Source organism: Sciurus carolinensis, chromosome 2 (assembly GCF_902686445.1).
Source record: "Sciurus carolinensis chromosome 2, mSciCar1.2, whole genome shotgun sequence".
Classification (NCBI taxonomy): Eukaryota; Metazoa; Chordata; class Mammalia; order Rodentia; family Sciuridae; genus Sciurus; species Sciurus carolinensis.
In genome coordinates this window covers 52,817,025-52,831,918 of record NC_062214.1, presented here as the reverse complement: position 1 = coordinate 52,831,918, position 14,894 = coordinate 52,817,025, and the positions used below count along the sequence as shown (strand labels likewise).

General features: G+C 38.4%; 1 protein-coding gene across 1 annotated transcript; it reads right to left on the bottom strand.

The window, feature by feature from the left end:
• Window positions 1-484: 484 nt before the first annotated feature.
• Bnc1 (basonuclin 1) lies at window positions 485-11,257 on the bottom strand. Its single transcript, XM_047540704.1, has 3 exons — window positions 11,050-11,257; window positions 7,153-9,017; window positions 485-2,625 (listed from the first exon to the last, which is right to left on the bottom strand). Exons 1-3 carry the CDS (start codon window positions 11,119-11,121, stop codon window positions 1,941-1,943), a joined length of 2,622 nt encoding a protein of 873 aa, XP_047396660.1. The 5' UTR covers window positions 11,122-11,257; the 3' UTR covers window positions 485-1,940.
• Between the last annotated feature and the right edge of the window lie 3,637 nt (window positions 11,258-14,894).

The window sequence follows — 14,894 nt, the reverse complement described above, 5'->3', positions numbered from 1 at the left end:
ATTAAAAGTTATAAAAATTAAATTTTAAAACTGCATATTTAAGAAAAGGCTTAAATGTTTCATTGCATTCTATTTTGAACACTGGCTATAAGACTTATCATTGACCCCACTGTATTTTTTAAAATCACTTTATGTACTTTCTTTGGTAAAAGATCAGTACTCAGTTTATCTTCCCAATAAAGTAACTACTTTCTTTCTTTTTGAACTCGCTAATTGCTGCAATTTCTATTTTATAGTAGTTGCTGACACTATTCCGTTCACAGACTGTCCCTGGTTTTTCAGTTCTGTCAAATTCTCTGTGTGTGTGTGTGTGTATGTGTGTGTGTGTGTTTGAATATACAGGCAAATGCACTCATAAAAAGACAGTCCATATAACTGTTTTCTTACAAATATTTGCCTTGTTAAACAAAAGATGTGCCATATATTTTTATTAAATCATAGAAAACATTTGTATACAAAAATTTCCTCTTTTGGGAAACTGGAATATTAAACATCTAGGTAACAAAACAGCTGAAAGATACATCTTGCTTTAATCTGAGACAAATGTTAAGTGGTCGCGTATATTAAAATTTTTTTAAAAAGTTGAAATAATCCATAACAGGTTGTTGGTTTTTTCTACTTTTAGGCTAAAGGAATATTATCTATTATAACCCTCAATTTTCTTTAAGGATGTTTTAATACTTAAATCAACATGAGTTTAAAAGACAACATGAATTCTGAATACAAAATCTATTTTTTAACCTATGCAGGCTTTTAGAATACTATAAATGTTAATTTCAGGAGATGGTCTCATTCCACAGGGCTAAGTTTCCTTTCTACAATAGCAAAAATGTATAATGTGTAGAATATATTTCAGAATAAGTTAAATATTAAGACACATAGTATGGCAATAATGTCCTACTTTTTTTTTCTACCAAATAAATTTCAAAGTTCATCCTAATCTTATACATTTACAAAATGGTGAAGACTGAGGGATCCACTGATACTGAAAATATACAAAAACCATCAGAACCATGTCCTATAAATGCTTTGGCAGAATATGTACAAATGGTCCTGCCAAAATCATGCTTGTATTCATTCCACAGGGAATCAAAATGAATAGACTCTGAAGTTCACCAAATGAAAACGGGCAGTGGTTTTGAAATGTAAGTTGTCACTTGTTCTGCTTCTGAGACCCAGAGGTGACACTGACATATCTGCACTCATAGCAAATAATTACATAACATAAACACAAGTTAAATATTATCAAAATCATTTTAAATTAAGTTGAAGACTACTACTTTTAAGTGCATGAAATACTCCGCCCCCCAGCTTCTTAAATGCACGTTACAGATCAAGAGTCAACAAGGAACACATTAGAGGCCAACCTGCTTCTGCTGAGAAGTCCCAGGAGTAAGATATGAGATCTTTGTGGGAGGGAGGGAGCAATTATCCACTCCAAATGGAGGCAAGGTCTCAGAAAGTCATTTTTCCAAAATCAAGTCTGGATTTCAGACTCATTAAAGAAGGAACTGAAAATGGAATCTTTGGGACTGATGTCTTGCCCATGGTGGCAATCTTTTCCAGGTGAACATTTCTTCCTCGATGCTCTTAAAACTGCAGGCCTCATTTGAAACCACCCCCAGGTCCAGAGCCCTCATTGTTGATCTGCAGACCTAAAGCTCTCACAGGAAATGTGTAAACAAATTTGGGGAATACTGGGTTTCTCCAAGGTTTCCTTCTATCATTGAAAAACCTCTGAGCTAGGAAAAATTATAATAGGAAGGGCTACCCCAAATTGTTGACTTTCCACAAGGTTTGTCTTTTGTTTATCCTGCTACAGAAAAAGACATAGGCAAATCAAATACTTTTGGAGTATTAAACAGTTAGAAACATTTCTTTGGACTACCTTATCCCTGAACTATGACAAATGCTTATCAGAGATTTGGTCTACCACTTTGTTACTGGAGGTGACTTGGAGACAAGGCCAGACTCTTGTGCAGGTTGGGATTTTGGCTGTGTCTGTTTCTACTGCGAACAGATGAAAACATGGTGTTGCAGCCTGGCACTTTGCATTTGTGGAGCTGGCGGAGGTGCACAGTTTTGTAGTGGGCCCTAAAGGTTCCTTTGTTACTATAGGTCTTTTGGCAGAGGTGACAGGTTATGGGCAACCCAGAAGGCAAGCTGGCAAGGCTCTGGTCAGTCTTCTCCATCAGGACACAGATGGGATACTCATCTTCCCCAGAGATAAGGCCTGGTCCTTCACAGTTCCCATCACTGTCTTCCATAAGCACAGTGCCTTCCTCACTCACCCCGTCAGAGTCCCAGGAGGAATGACTGCTGCTCTCCGACTTCATGCTCGAGGTGGTGCTCAAATCCAGGATGGTACCCTCGCTAGGGGGGCCAGAGTTATAGCTCTCCAGGCTGGCACTGTGGACTTGGGTTATTGGGTAAATCAGACTGCCCATTCGATTTGTTCCCTTGAAGATGACAGATGTCTGGGATGCTTGCTGTGTGAAAGTCACATCCTGATAGGTCTCCTTAGCCACATCTTTTATAAGGTAAGCTGCCCGGAAATGGTCTTCACTGCTTTCCAGTGCTTCTTGGTTCAATACTTTTTGGTGGAGGTTTAGGTTTGAACTGTGTCTACAAGAGTGAAAAGATGGTTAGCAACCAGTTGGGATGTTTCAGAAAGAAACATCATTCTGAGTAAAGAGACTTAGTAGACATTAGAAAAAACTTGTGGAGCAAGAGGGTGATAGCAAGGAGTTAGGTTCCTTTGGGATACACTGTGTTTAGTGGACACTGGCCCAACTGTTATTCACTGCTTGTCAAAATTTGGCACTCACCAGGAAAGCCAACGGTCTAGAAACTTTGGTTTTCACCATCTGATTAACCTGTAACTTCAAGTACCTCATCTATAGACAATGGCTAAACTACTTCAATTAGGCCCGTATAACTGGAACATTAGAACCAGGAGATCCTAGGAATTCTCAAAAATAAGTCACAAAATATAATAAGTCACAAAAAATAAGGAACTAAGCAGAGGACTTTATTTCAATAAAACCAGGAAATATTACTTTCTTGAAATGTACTAATATAGTCATTGAGTACCTGAAATGTAGCTAGTGTCATTTATTGAAATGACAATATTTTAGAAATTGAATTAAATACATTATTAAAATTTAGTTTACCTGTTTCCTTTTACTTTTTTAATGTGGCTATTAGACAATATTAAAATTTTCCTACATGGCTCATATCATCTTTCTGTGGAATAGTGCTGGTTTAGAGCATTTGTACACACTCCTTACCAAGAATCTCTACATGCACAGGTTAAAATCTGGCTACATATCGTGTGTGTATGTGTGTATGCATGTAGATTAGTTCATATTTGCAGCGTTTCACAATATACCAGACAGAAGTTTTGCAAATGCAGCAGTGTGAGCATACCACCAATCTTCTACCCAATGATTACTCCTAAAGGGCAGATAATGAACATCTATTACAACACATGCCTTTTACTCATATGCTATAATTTGGATATAACTTGTAAATCAATGTTGTTCTTGCTTGGGGATCCCGTTAACTTCTGACAAGCAAAACTAACCTCTATGAAGGGTTATACTCTTACAGGGAACAGAAGAATAATCCCAAACAAATCGAATGCCTTTCCCAATACAGATCAGGGTCAAACTGGGAAAAACATTCTCACTAAAGTGACTAAGAATGGAATTTTCTCTTTCAAACCTCCCAAGATATGTGTGTATGTTGGAGGCTTAATAATACTTCACAAAATGCATAACATTTACTATGTAATTTTTTATTCCCCTATACATTTTGAGGGCACATAATCAGAATTTTGCTTCCAGTTTACCCACTTTGCAAGCAGCACTTCTCAACTGCAACTCTGCCATGTGATTATGTCAGTTTTCTAGGTTGAAGGCTTGGTGTGTGTTGGTAGAAAACCAGACACTAGATTAACATAAAGGTTCCGGTATATACAAGTGGTTACAAAAGTAAAAAATCAGACAAACAAATTAACTGGAACCTTTTACAGAAAGGTCTCTACTACATCAAAGAAAACCTCTGAGCCTCTGCCCACTTAACTCTTGAGTATCCCACGAATATCAAGAGCCAACTTATGAGCTCTCTTTCCCCTTCTTCAGCCGCAGGTTAGATACATTTCCCAAGTTCCATGTCCCCTAATGACCCATAACTACCACAAATACAAAACCTTTCTACCCTCTGGACCACGTGCCAGGTTTCTGCCTCCAGGACTTTGCAAATCCTGTGCCCTTACCTTCCATTTGACCTCTAGCTTCCCCTTCAACTCTTCAGCCTGGCTTCTATTTTAGTTGATGCCAGTGGTTCTCAAAGTATGGTCTGAGCAATCTTAGTGGTCCCTGACCTCTTTTCAGGGGGTTCCCTAAGTCAATTGTTCATAATTAACATATTATATACCCTTTTCACTCTTACTCTGAGTGTACAGTGTTTTCCAGAGGTTACTGATATGTGATATTACAACAAACAGAAGCAGATTCTTAAATCCAGTTGTCTTCTACTAAACCAGGCAATAAAGAGATTTGCAAAAATGTAAAACAGCAACTCATCTCCCTGATTTTGTGTTTTGGAAAATGTAGTTATTTTTTTCCTAAAATTGTTACAGTAGCATATTTATTGTTATTTCAAAGTGACATAACAATTTGTTTTACCTCTTTCTTAAAAATGTTATAACATATTTATTGTTTTTTCACAGTGATATAATGAATTATTTTTAGTTTCAATTTCTAATATGGTAAAATATTGATAGCTATAACTTGAACAGAGAACTTGAACAGAGAACAGCTATAACTTGAGGGTTCTTTGCTAAGTGTTTGTAAAGGGCTGCGCAATCAAAACATTTGAGAGTTCCTGGTTTAGACGTATTTCTTTTTCCAGGAAGCCTTCCTTAACTTCCCAAGGAATCTGGTGAGGTCCCTTCCTGTGTGCCCACAGCAGTCCACATTTCCTGCACTGTAGCAGTTTTCACAAGATTCAGCTGTAAACCATTTTTTTTTTTTTTTTTTTTTTGCGGTGCTTGGGATTGAACCCAGGGCCTTGTGCTTGCAAGGCAGGCACTCTACCAACTGAGATACATCCCCAGCCCTGTAAACCATTTTTACTGGTTTGTCTCCTCTACTACACTGAAGGTCCTGTGGGTACAGATGTGCCCCTAGCACCTAACAGGGAAGATTCTTTGTTTTAAAATATTTTTTTTAGTTGTCAACGGACCTTTATTTTAATTAATTTTTATGCTGTGTTGAGGCTTGAACCCAGGGCCTCACACATGCCAGGTAAGTGCTCTACCATCAAGCCACAACCCCAGCCCCCAAAAGATTCTTAATAAATATTTGTTGGCTAAATAAACATTCACCATGCTTACCCAATCCCTCCCTGATGGGTCCTGATAAATGCTGCTGTTTTAAAGAGCTTTCAGAAAGTTAGCTATCCTTGGAATAACATTTCTCACCTTTGACTCAGAAATGTTGATGGGCTTGGGCCTGTGCACAAAGTCCCATTTAAAATGGTATTTTAATGATAAATTCTAGGTGAAATGAATTCCAAGTTCTAGATTACTGGAGTTTGTAGTTTTAAATTTAGAATACAAGATACTTTCTTGTTATGGTGGGGGCTCATATCTACAAATAGGCCAGAACATAAAAAAATTAAATACATGAAAAAGTAAATATCAAATGAAAAAGGTATCTTGAATCAATGTGCATTCTAGTCTAGTAGATACTGAAGGCTAAACAGTCCTATTCCTATCAAAGATAATCTGACTGATATGATTACCTCTTCTTAACAACAGCTTATTCATGGACAACACTTCTCCTTTGAAAGATGAAGGAAGAGGACTGGTTCACTAATTAGGGTACCTTTGTGGTTTGGTTTAACATCCTAGCAACAGAAACAGAAATTTTAACTAATATCTCCTGTGCTCTCTCCCATTTGCTAAAGACAATGAGTATGTTCTTATGAACCCTATCCAGGAATGTGCGTGGGAGTCTACATTTTCACCCTCTTAACAACTGAGGCATTACAATTTGGTCTAAGTTAGTAGTAGTGTTGAATTGCTTCAAATGGAGCTTGTTGAGTCAGTGTAGCATTTTAATATTCTGAGAGCCATTTAACATTTATAATATTGCATTTCAGCTGATAGCTGTCCTTTTCCTTAAGTCTCTTAGGGTTGTCTTTTGGCATGTTTGCTCTTCCTTTCATGGGCTAAGGAGGAGGGTGACCTGAAGAGTGGTTAGGGACCCAAATTTATGAAGAAAAGCGTAAGAAAGATGGTAACATCAGTTTTGTGCCCCTAGAGTGATGAGATATGCTTCCTGGGTGGGCATAAACAGTTTGACTCTGTATCGTGAACACCCAGCATCTTTCAAACATACACCACAGCCCCCAATCTGCCAATCACCTTTATTCTTCAATATCCTAGCATTTTAAAAAACTTTAATCAAGCAGTTATTCTTTCTTTCAAATATAGCTGTTTAACTAGAAATCAGAGAAAATGTTCACTTGATGGGCTTCATATTATGAAATTAAAATTAGATAAGTTTTGACAAACTACAGTGATAATTTTAAAAGCTACTTTCTCTGTCCTCTGAGTCAAATGGTTACTTGTCTTTTAACAGAGCTTCTGATGTGAGAACTAGGAAATGATTCCTTATCTCACACCCTTGGGTCAGATGTGTTTCTGAATTCAGAAATTCTCAGACTTCAAGAAAGGAAGAGTGATGTATATACTGAAATAGTATGCTAGTGCCCTTATAATAAATTTATTAATATTTCTGTACTAAATATACATAAAAATCCACACTAGATAGATTTAAAAAAGATTACCAATAGCTTCATGTCATTTCAGGTCAGGTTTTGCAGCCAAGGGAGTTTAGATTTTTGAAAGTTTATGAATGTGGAAATATGAAAATTCATAGAACAATGATTCTCACACTGTGATTCCCAGAATAGCAACACCAGCATTACCTGGAAACCTGCTAGAAAGATGAACTTGCAGTTTTCATCCCAGAAATTCAAGGGGTATGATCCAGAAGTCTGTGTTTTAACAAAATCTAATAGATGTTAAAGTTTAAAAATCACTGCCTTAGAAAAAATGATTACCAAAAGATGCCTTACCTGTCTCTGCTCCTGCGGGATGGAAAAGTGGCACTACAGCCCTCTACTGTGCATGTGTGTGTTTCTTTGGCATGCATATTTTTGTGGTGCATTTTCACACTGCAAGCATTTTTAAAGGTCTTCTTGCAGATGTCACACTGGAAGCGATTTTCTTCCTTCTGCCTTGCTAATGCATGCTGTTCCATGTGCTCCAATTCTTTAGAATCTTCTAGACAAGGAAAAGTCATTCCCCTGTTTGACAAAGCACTGAAGAGTCCCCCTGCCAGCAGGCGCTGCTGCAGTTCCATGTAGTCAGGAAAAGGAACTCTGGGCTCCATTTCAGGTGTGAAGTGGTGTTCATGGCCACCATCCTCAACCTCCCTTGGCACCATGGTCGATGATAGCTTCTGCTCAGTCTCCCTCTCTGAATTGTGTGTGGCCTGTTCAGGGGTCTGGCTGATGGTTCCACAGGACTCAATCACTGAGTTAAGATGGCAGGGCCTCTCTCCTTGAGGGAGAGACCTCCCTAAGCTTCCTGAGTGTGTGTGCTGCTCCTCAGGTGTTCTATCTGTCTGAGGACTGCAGGCCTCTGGCTCATCTTCACTGACCACCTGCAGGGGCATGTCTTCATCTGAACTGAGGTTATGCCTCTTCTCATTAGTTATTTCCACAGCTTCCTTCTCTATTTTGATTGGCATACTGGACTTCCGGGATTTCTTCTTAGGAAGAACATCAAATGGCATTTCATTGGAAACCAGTTGTTCTGGGATTGAAGAGGACAATAGAGGGAGAGAAGGCAGCATCCCTGGTGTGTTTGCCAGTTCAGCAGGAGTAGCTGGACTGCGGTAGAAAGGAAGGACTGGTTGGACTGTCTTTAGGTTGGGGAAAAGCACACCATTTTGTCCAATGTTGGAGAAGGCTGGTTGGCTTTTGGAATCCTCCCCTGAGCCAGTGTAGCTGGGTAGAGGCCCACAGTCTGGAGATATCACTGTGAAACCTGGACGCTTGTAGTTCTCAGAGCTTGCCAGGCTCAGGCTGTTCCTGAGATCTTTGTCCCGGTTATTTCTGTTCATTGGCATGTGCAGTCGAGGGTTGGGGTTGGCGCTGTGGCGGTTCCGGCTCCTCAGGGAGCTAAACACCATGTTACACCCTTCGATGGTACACTTATGCTTGATCTTTAGGTGGACAGCGTTGTAGTGAATTTTCAGAGTGCCTTTGTCATAGAAGGTCTTCTCACATGCAGTGCAGAACACCCGGCCCTTCTTTGTGCTAAGGTTGGTCCTCTCGGGCTTCATTTTGGTCTCAGGGGATAACTGTGTCCTTTCAAGCTTAGTGACTATGCTGTATGAGCTGGAGTCACTTGAACGGGCACTGTCTTCTTTTTGAATAACAGCATCTGGACAGTTTAAACATTGTTCTTTTTCAATTTGAAATGGTGTGGAATTTGAGGTTAAGAAGCAACTATCAGAGAAGGGCCCATGGATTTCTTGTTTGGGGTCCTGGCTTTGGTCCTGACCCTGCTCCAACATATATTGTTCAGGCAATGACCCTATAAGTGCAGGAGGCAGAGGATTGAAGAACTGGAAAGGTAGCATGAAAGTCATGTTGCTTATGAGGTTCTCAAAAGGGTGTACACTGGTGGGATTTCCTTTGTCCATAGGAGTGGGGAGGCTAGAACTCCTGTGGCTACAGCTCTCGATGAAAGCCCTGATATCCACATTTGCTGTGGAAGGAGGTATGATGATGGACTGCTCTTCTTTCTCTTGAATTGCCATGAGCTCAACTATGGACTTGGTCTCTCCAAAACGAAGGAACTGCTGCAAGGTAGCCACTTCTTCCTCGCTGGTCATGATGCTCCAGTGATCCAATACCTTCCCTGATGCATCCTAAACCCAAATAAGAATTTAAAAGTGTTATCAATTTATTACTCTTTAAGCTTTTCTTTAATAAAGTAGTCATTTGATTAAGGCCTCCACTAGACTACAGAGGATCTTTGTGCATTATCAGAAAAAGATGACTCCTCCAGATGAAATTGTACAGGGCTTGTGGACTTTAGCCCCTGCACACCCTACTCTTCTAGGCTAGAAACTTATTGTAGAACATAAACTGCACAAATTTAAGTAGTGAGCCTATGACTGGTCCAGAAAAGAGAAATAAAATGATATTACTTGAGCCCAAGTGAGGGAAATATGGTTGTTATTTTTCACCTCAATTGGTGTCTTCCATTAGGCATAATCATTTTCCCTGCTAAAATTAAAATATATATCATTTGGACAATAGTAACTTCTTTATATAAAGAGTACAGATGAAGCAATCAGACTATATATAGCTCAAGTATTCATTTGCTGCAAGTTTAATAATCTTCCAAAGCAACTACAGAAAACAAATGAACCTGTATTGATATATTGCCCATGCTCACAAAGCAGAGCTGTAATTACACTGGAGTGTTGGAGATCTTTCAAACTCTAGCAAGGCCTAACTTTTCCCAAAACTACAATAAATATTTTATCACAGAACATGTATTTGATGGCCTACTGAGATTTTTTACAGTGTATGTAAGAGTTTTGAAGATGATGAGGAACGTAACATTATAAATTTTTCATGTACTAGAGGTTCAAGGTAATTGATTCCATATTTTTAATCCTAACACTAGAAAGCAAGATTATTAGGATCATTAAATATTGATCTACATCATAATGTAAGATCATAATGCTACTCTACATAAATGGCTGTTTCTAGACTTCTGGGGGTCCAGCACTAGAGGTGAGCAAATATATTTCCCAGGGTAAGTTTATGGGCTTGAAGAGTTAAGCAGAACTGAGTTAAAACTCTGGATCTAACATATACTAGTGCAATGACTTTCAGCAAGACCATAAAGCACTTTGAGATTCTGATTTTTCAGTTAGAAAATTGTGATAATATACTTACTTCATAAAATTACTGGAAGAGTATCAGGTATTTAGTTTTTGTTTTTAATGATACTGCCCAAGACTGAAGTTTATATTGGCAATGAAAATATATTCAACTCCCATTTCACTGAAATTTTCACTAGTTATCTGAATTTTCTAGTATGGTAACAAGAAAAAAAATAGTGCAGCTGTTTCATATCTCAAAAGATTAATATAATTCATCTTAGGAAATATGTTCTTTGCTTGTAAAAACACCTTGATGGACTCTGAATATGAAACATGAAGCCTCTATACCTACGCATAGTCTGGGAAGAGAGGGTAAATTATTCTGAAAATATAAAGAACAGAAAAAGATATGAAGGGAATGGAACATGGAGAAGAAAAGATGAGAAAATGTGAGGAAGCCAAAAGAACTGCAGGGGTGGAGGAGGGAGGGAGAGAAAGAGGAGGAGAGTGACAACACACACACAAGAATGCCAGAGTGAGCGAGTAAGTGCACAAGTGAGAACATGTGAAACAAGTGCAGAACACAAATATTACAAGAAGTAGAGCCTAGGAAGGAAAATCAGTATGGCATGCCAGAAGTCTTTAAAGAACACGAAGGAGCTGCAATGAAATTGTAAGCTGCTTGATGTGTGGTTTTGGAATGTAAGTTCCTTTCTGACCCCAAATTCTCAGTAAAATCTGACATAGATAGTATCTTGTTTCAGTAAGTAGTTGGGGATAATAAAAGAACAGAAGGCAGCACCCAATTGGGACATATGGTTTCTATGGAAGAGTAGCTTAGTGAAACCCACATCAAAATAAAGTCACGCTCCCACAGCCTGAAGTTCCACAGATATCTTGAGGAGAGCAAAGGATTCTCCCCAGGAATATGAGGTAGGGGCATAAGTCATTAGAAAAATATTAATGGAAAGGATGACCACCAATGACCATATTACTGGTAGGCAAACAGGTCATATCAGTTACCCGGGTACTAATTTCAGAACAGTGACCATGGTCGCTGTACCTGCAGCACATATCCACGGATGTAATCCTGAAGGGTCCAGTCCAAGGCATGCAAAATCTGGAGAACCCTCATCTTGCTTCAACACACTGAAGAGCCGGGTCCAGGAGGATTTTCAGGCGAACGGGGATGGGCCTGCGTCCCATAGAGCATGAGGCTACTGATATCAAACACACATTGGACTGGACAATCTCCACCTGGCTTGTTGGATATAGGGGGGTATCCTCAGCTTACTAGAGCTGAAAATCAAATTGAAGAAATAAAATTATGAAAAGTTCTAAATTTAGGAGGACTGTACAGAAAAAGGCTTGGGCTAATTCTCATTTATCTGTCTCAACATAAAGAACATGCATATGCAATTATTAATAGCCTTAATCGCTATCAGGCTTCAAGTTATTCACAGGAACTTGTAAATAAAATTGACTGGCTTTAGGTTTCTCCTTTCTGGGTCATCTGCATGAGTGAATCATCACAATGGGGAAGGGACAAGGGAAAAACCAAGGTGGCAAGTGGATAACCAGGATGGACCATTAGGAAGCAGAATCTGGAGGTGAAGAATCTGAACTTGGGAATCTGAAAGATCTGGGTTCAAGCCCTAATCTGCTGTTTTCTACTTGTCCAGTTAAAAAATTTCAGATAAACCATGAATAGGGATATACTTATATTAAAATTTTCATTAGGGCATATTTAAGCTAAAAACTGGAGGTTACATATTAGTCTAACATTCCTATCACTGCCAAATAACAGCACTGAAGTACCAGTTTGCAACATCTTTAGAATAGGGTTAATGATGCTGGACATGGTGATGCATGCCTGTGACTTGGGAGGTCGAGGCAGAAGAATCCCAAGTTCAAGGCTAGCCTCAATAACTTAACAAGGCCCTAAGCACTTAGTGAGACCTGTCTCAAAATTTAAAATAAAAGTGGTGTGGGTATGTGTGTGTGTGTGTGCGCATGCTGGGGATGTGGTTTAGTGGTAAAGGTTTCTGGGTTTAATCTCCAGTTTAAAAAAAGAGAGAGACTACAATAGAGTGGGGGTTAATGAGATACCATATAAAAATTGTTAAAATTCAAAGAGATAACATGTAAAAGCTGTCAGCTTATTACCTGGAACATACTAGATACTTAGTAGTTAGTTCACTAGTTAGCTGCTATTCTTAGATATTAAATCAGTCCCTGAATAGTAAGTTATGACGAACACTATAAGCCAAGAAAGTGGGAAAAATAAAGTACCATGAGCCACCATCCATGTCTGCACTGCTCACATTGACGGTGGGTTTATTTTTCCAGGTTTGAAACTTTGGCAACTACAGTTCAGAGTACAGCTGATAGCCTACAAAAGAGAACACATGTATACATAGCAATGTAAGAGCTGTGTGGAACAAAACACTGTATTTATAAAACAAAATGTATACCTCCATTTAGCATAATTTATTGAGCAATAGTGCCACTTGGGCAAGCCCAAAGATCTATGTAGTACCACAGAAAGACAAGTAACTGACCCAGCACTCGGGAGACTATAAACATTATATAGATTTTCCTGCATGTGAAAATGGCAAAAAAAAAAAAAAAAAAAAAAGTCAGGATTTGTAAGGAAAGATATGGCTTGGGAGGAAATATGTTGCTTTGTTATTAAGAGCATAGAAAAGGTCAACAACCATACCTTTTACCAAATCTCTAAGCTGGCCACAGCAGTAACTAACTCTGCAAGGTGTACAGAGTCCCATCTTGGGATAAGTAAAAGGGTGACAATCTGAACCAAAAGTAGTATGTGTATGGAATTTGTTACCCCCACCCCAACCCAGGATGTTGTAGAGGCTGAAAGAGATATAGAACATATAATGAGAACATATAATAGTTGACTACATGAGGATGATTCCCTGACCCCACTCACTGGATTATGTGGCTGTCAGAGGACAGAGACAAAGGTTGGAAGATAGAATCCCTGCACTGATGCCCCAGTTGCATGTGACTGTGCCAGCTTGGTGTGGATGTGTAGACTGTACAAAAATAAAGCGAATCAGAAAACAGAGGATGTGTGGTATTCAACAAATTCTAGTGTTAAGAGTGAAGCTTCATATATATTTTTAAAATGAATTCTTGAAAGGAGATAGAGGCCTGAAGAATATAATCTATTATTAAAGAGAAAAAGCCTCAAAGGAGCTCGGGTCAGTGAAGTTCTTGGGAAGAGCCTCTGGGTAGAATTTACATGATTCAAGAGAGCCTTGAAACTGGGGAGTGTGAGTATGTTTGGAGAAGGGAAGAAAAAGCCTTACAATGAAAGGTTAGACCTCTAATCTGTCAATTGATGGACTATGTGGCCTTGCATGGAATACAGGGAAGGATAATCTGGCCAAAGACTTGGGGAAACTTACTCCAAGGATTATATTACCAGTCTTCATTTAAAAGTCAGTTGATGGGGGCTGGAGTTGTGGCTCAGTGGCAGAGTGCTTGCCTAGCATGTGTGAGACACTGGGTTCAATTCTCAGCTCTGTGTATAAATAAATAAAAATAAACATTCCACAACAACTAAAAAAATATTAAAAAATCAGTGATGGGATTTAAGATGGTATAGGCACTTTGGAAAATAGTCTGACAGCTCCTCAAAAAGTAGAGTTACTATAGACCCAGAAATTCCACTCCGAGGTATATAGCCAAGAGACGTGAAAACATGTCTACACAAAAACCTGTACATGTAGCATATTTCATAGCAGCATTATTCACAATAGCAATATTATTCAGTATTATTTCACAAAATGTGAAAACAAACCCAATATCCATCAATGGATGAATGAATAAACAAATGGCATATCCACATAGTGGAATATCAATTTTCAATAAGAAGGAATGAAGAAATGATATATGCTACAATATGGGTAAAAACATTATGCTAAGTGAAAGCCATCAGGTACAAAAAGTCACAGACTGTATGATTCCATTTACATGAAAAGTCGGTCAATCCATGGAGATAGAAAGTAGACAAGAGATTACCAGGGGGCTATGAGGAACTGGGGAGGAAAGGAAAGTGACTGCTGATTCGTGGTGGTGGGAGAGTGTGTTGTTTTCTTTTTACAAAAACAACTTCATTGAGGTATTTGCATTATCATACAATTCATGCATTTAAAGCACACAGTTCAGAGATTCTTAGTGTATGCATAGAGTTGTACAACCATTATCACAATATAATTTTAAAACATTTTATCATCTCCAAAAGGAATCTTGTGTACAAGTTTATAATGTTTATGCTTTCATTTCTTGGGTAAAGTCCTATCAATGGAACTACGGGATCATACACAGGTATACCTCATTTTATTGCATGTTCATATACTGTGCTTTACAGATATGCATTTTTTTTACAATTAGAGTTTGGGGTGGCTAGGCAAGGTGGCTTGTGCCTATAATCCCAGCAACTGAGGAGGTTGAGGCAGGAGGATCGAAAGTTCAAAGTCAGACACAGCAACTTAGCAAGGCCCTAAGCAACTTAGTTAGACCCTGTCTCAAAATAAAAAATAAAAAGGATTGGTGATATGGTTCAGTGGTAAAGTTCCTCTGGGTACAATTCATGGTACTAAAAAAAAAAAAAAAAAAAAAAAAAAAAAAAAAAAAAAAAGTTAATTTGTGTCAATTCTATAATCCAGTGTTGAGCAAGTCTATTGGTACCATTTTTCCAACAGCTCAGATGTTATTAGTATTTTTTTTAGCAATAAAATGTTTTAATTAAGATATGTGCATTGGTTTTTAAAAACATAATGCTATCACATACTAGTGTGGCATAAACCTAACTTTTGTATGCACTGAGAAACTAAAAACATTTGTGTGATTTGCTTTATTGTGATATTTACTTTAATC

Excerpts from the sequence above, each read along its gene's own strand:
- Bnc1 (XM_047540704.1), bottom strand. The coding sequence starts at position 11,121 with ATGAGGGTTCTCCAGATTTTGCATGCCTTGGACTGGACCCTTCAGGAT. Across the intron at positions 9,018-11,049 it reads TCCGTGGATATGTGCTGCAG|GATGCATCAGGGAAGGTATT; the intron begins GTACAGCGACCA and ends ATTTGGGTTTAG. Across the intron at positions 2,626-7,152 it reads TCCCGCAGGAGCAGAGACAG|ACACAGTTCAAACCTAAACC; the intron begins GTAAGGCATCTT and ends TCACTCTTGTAG.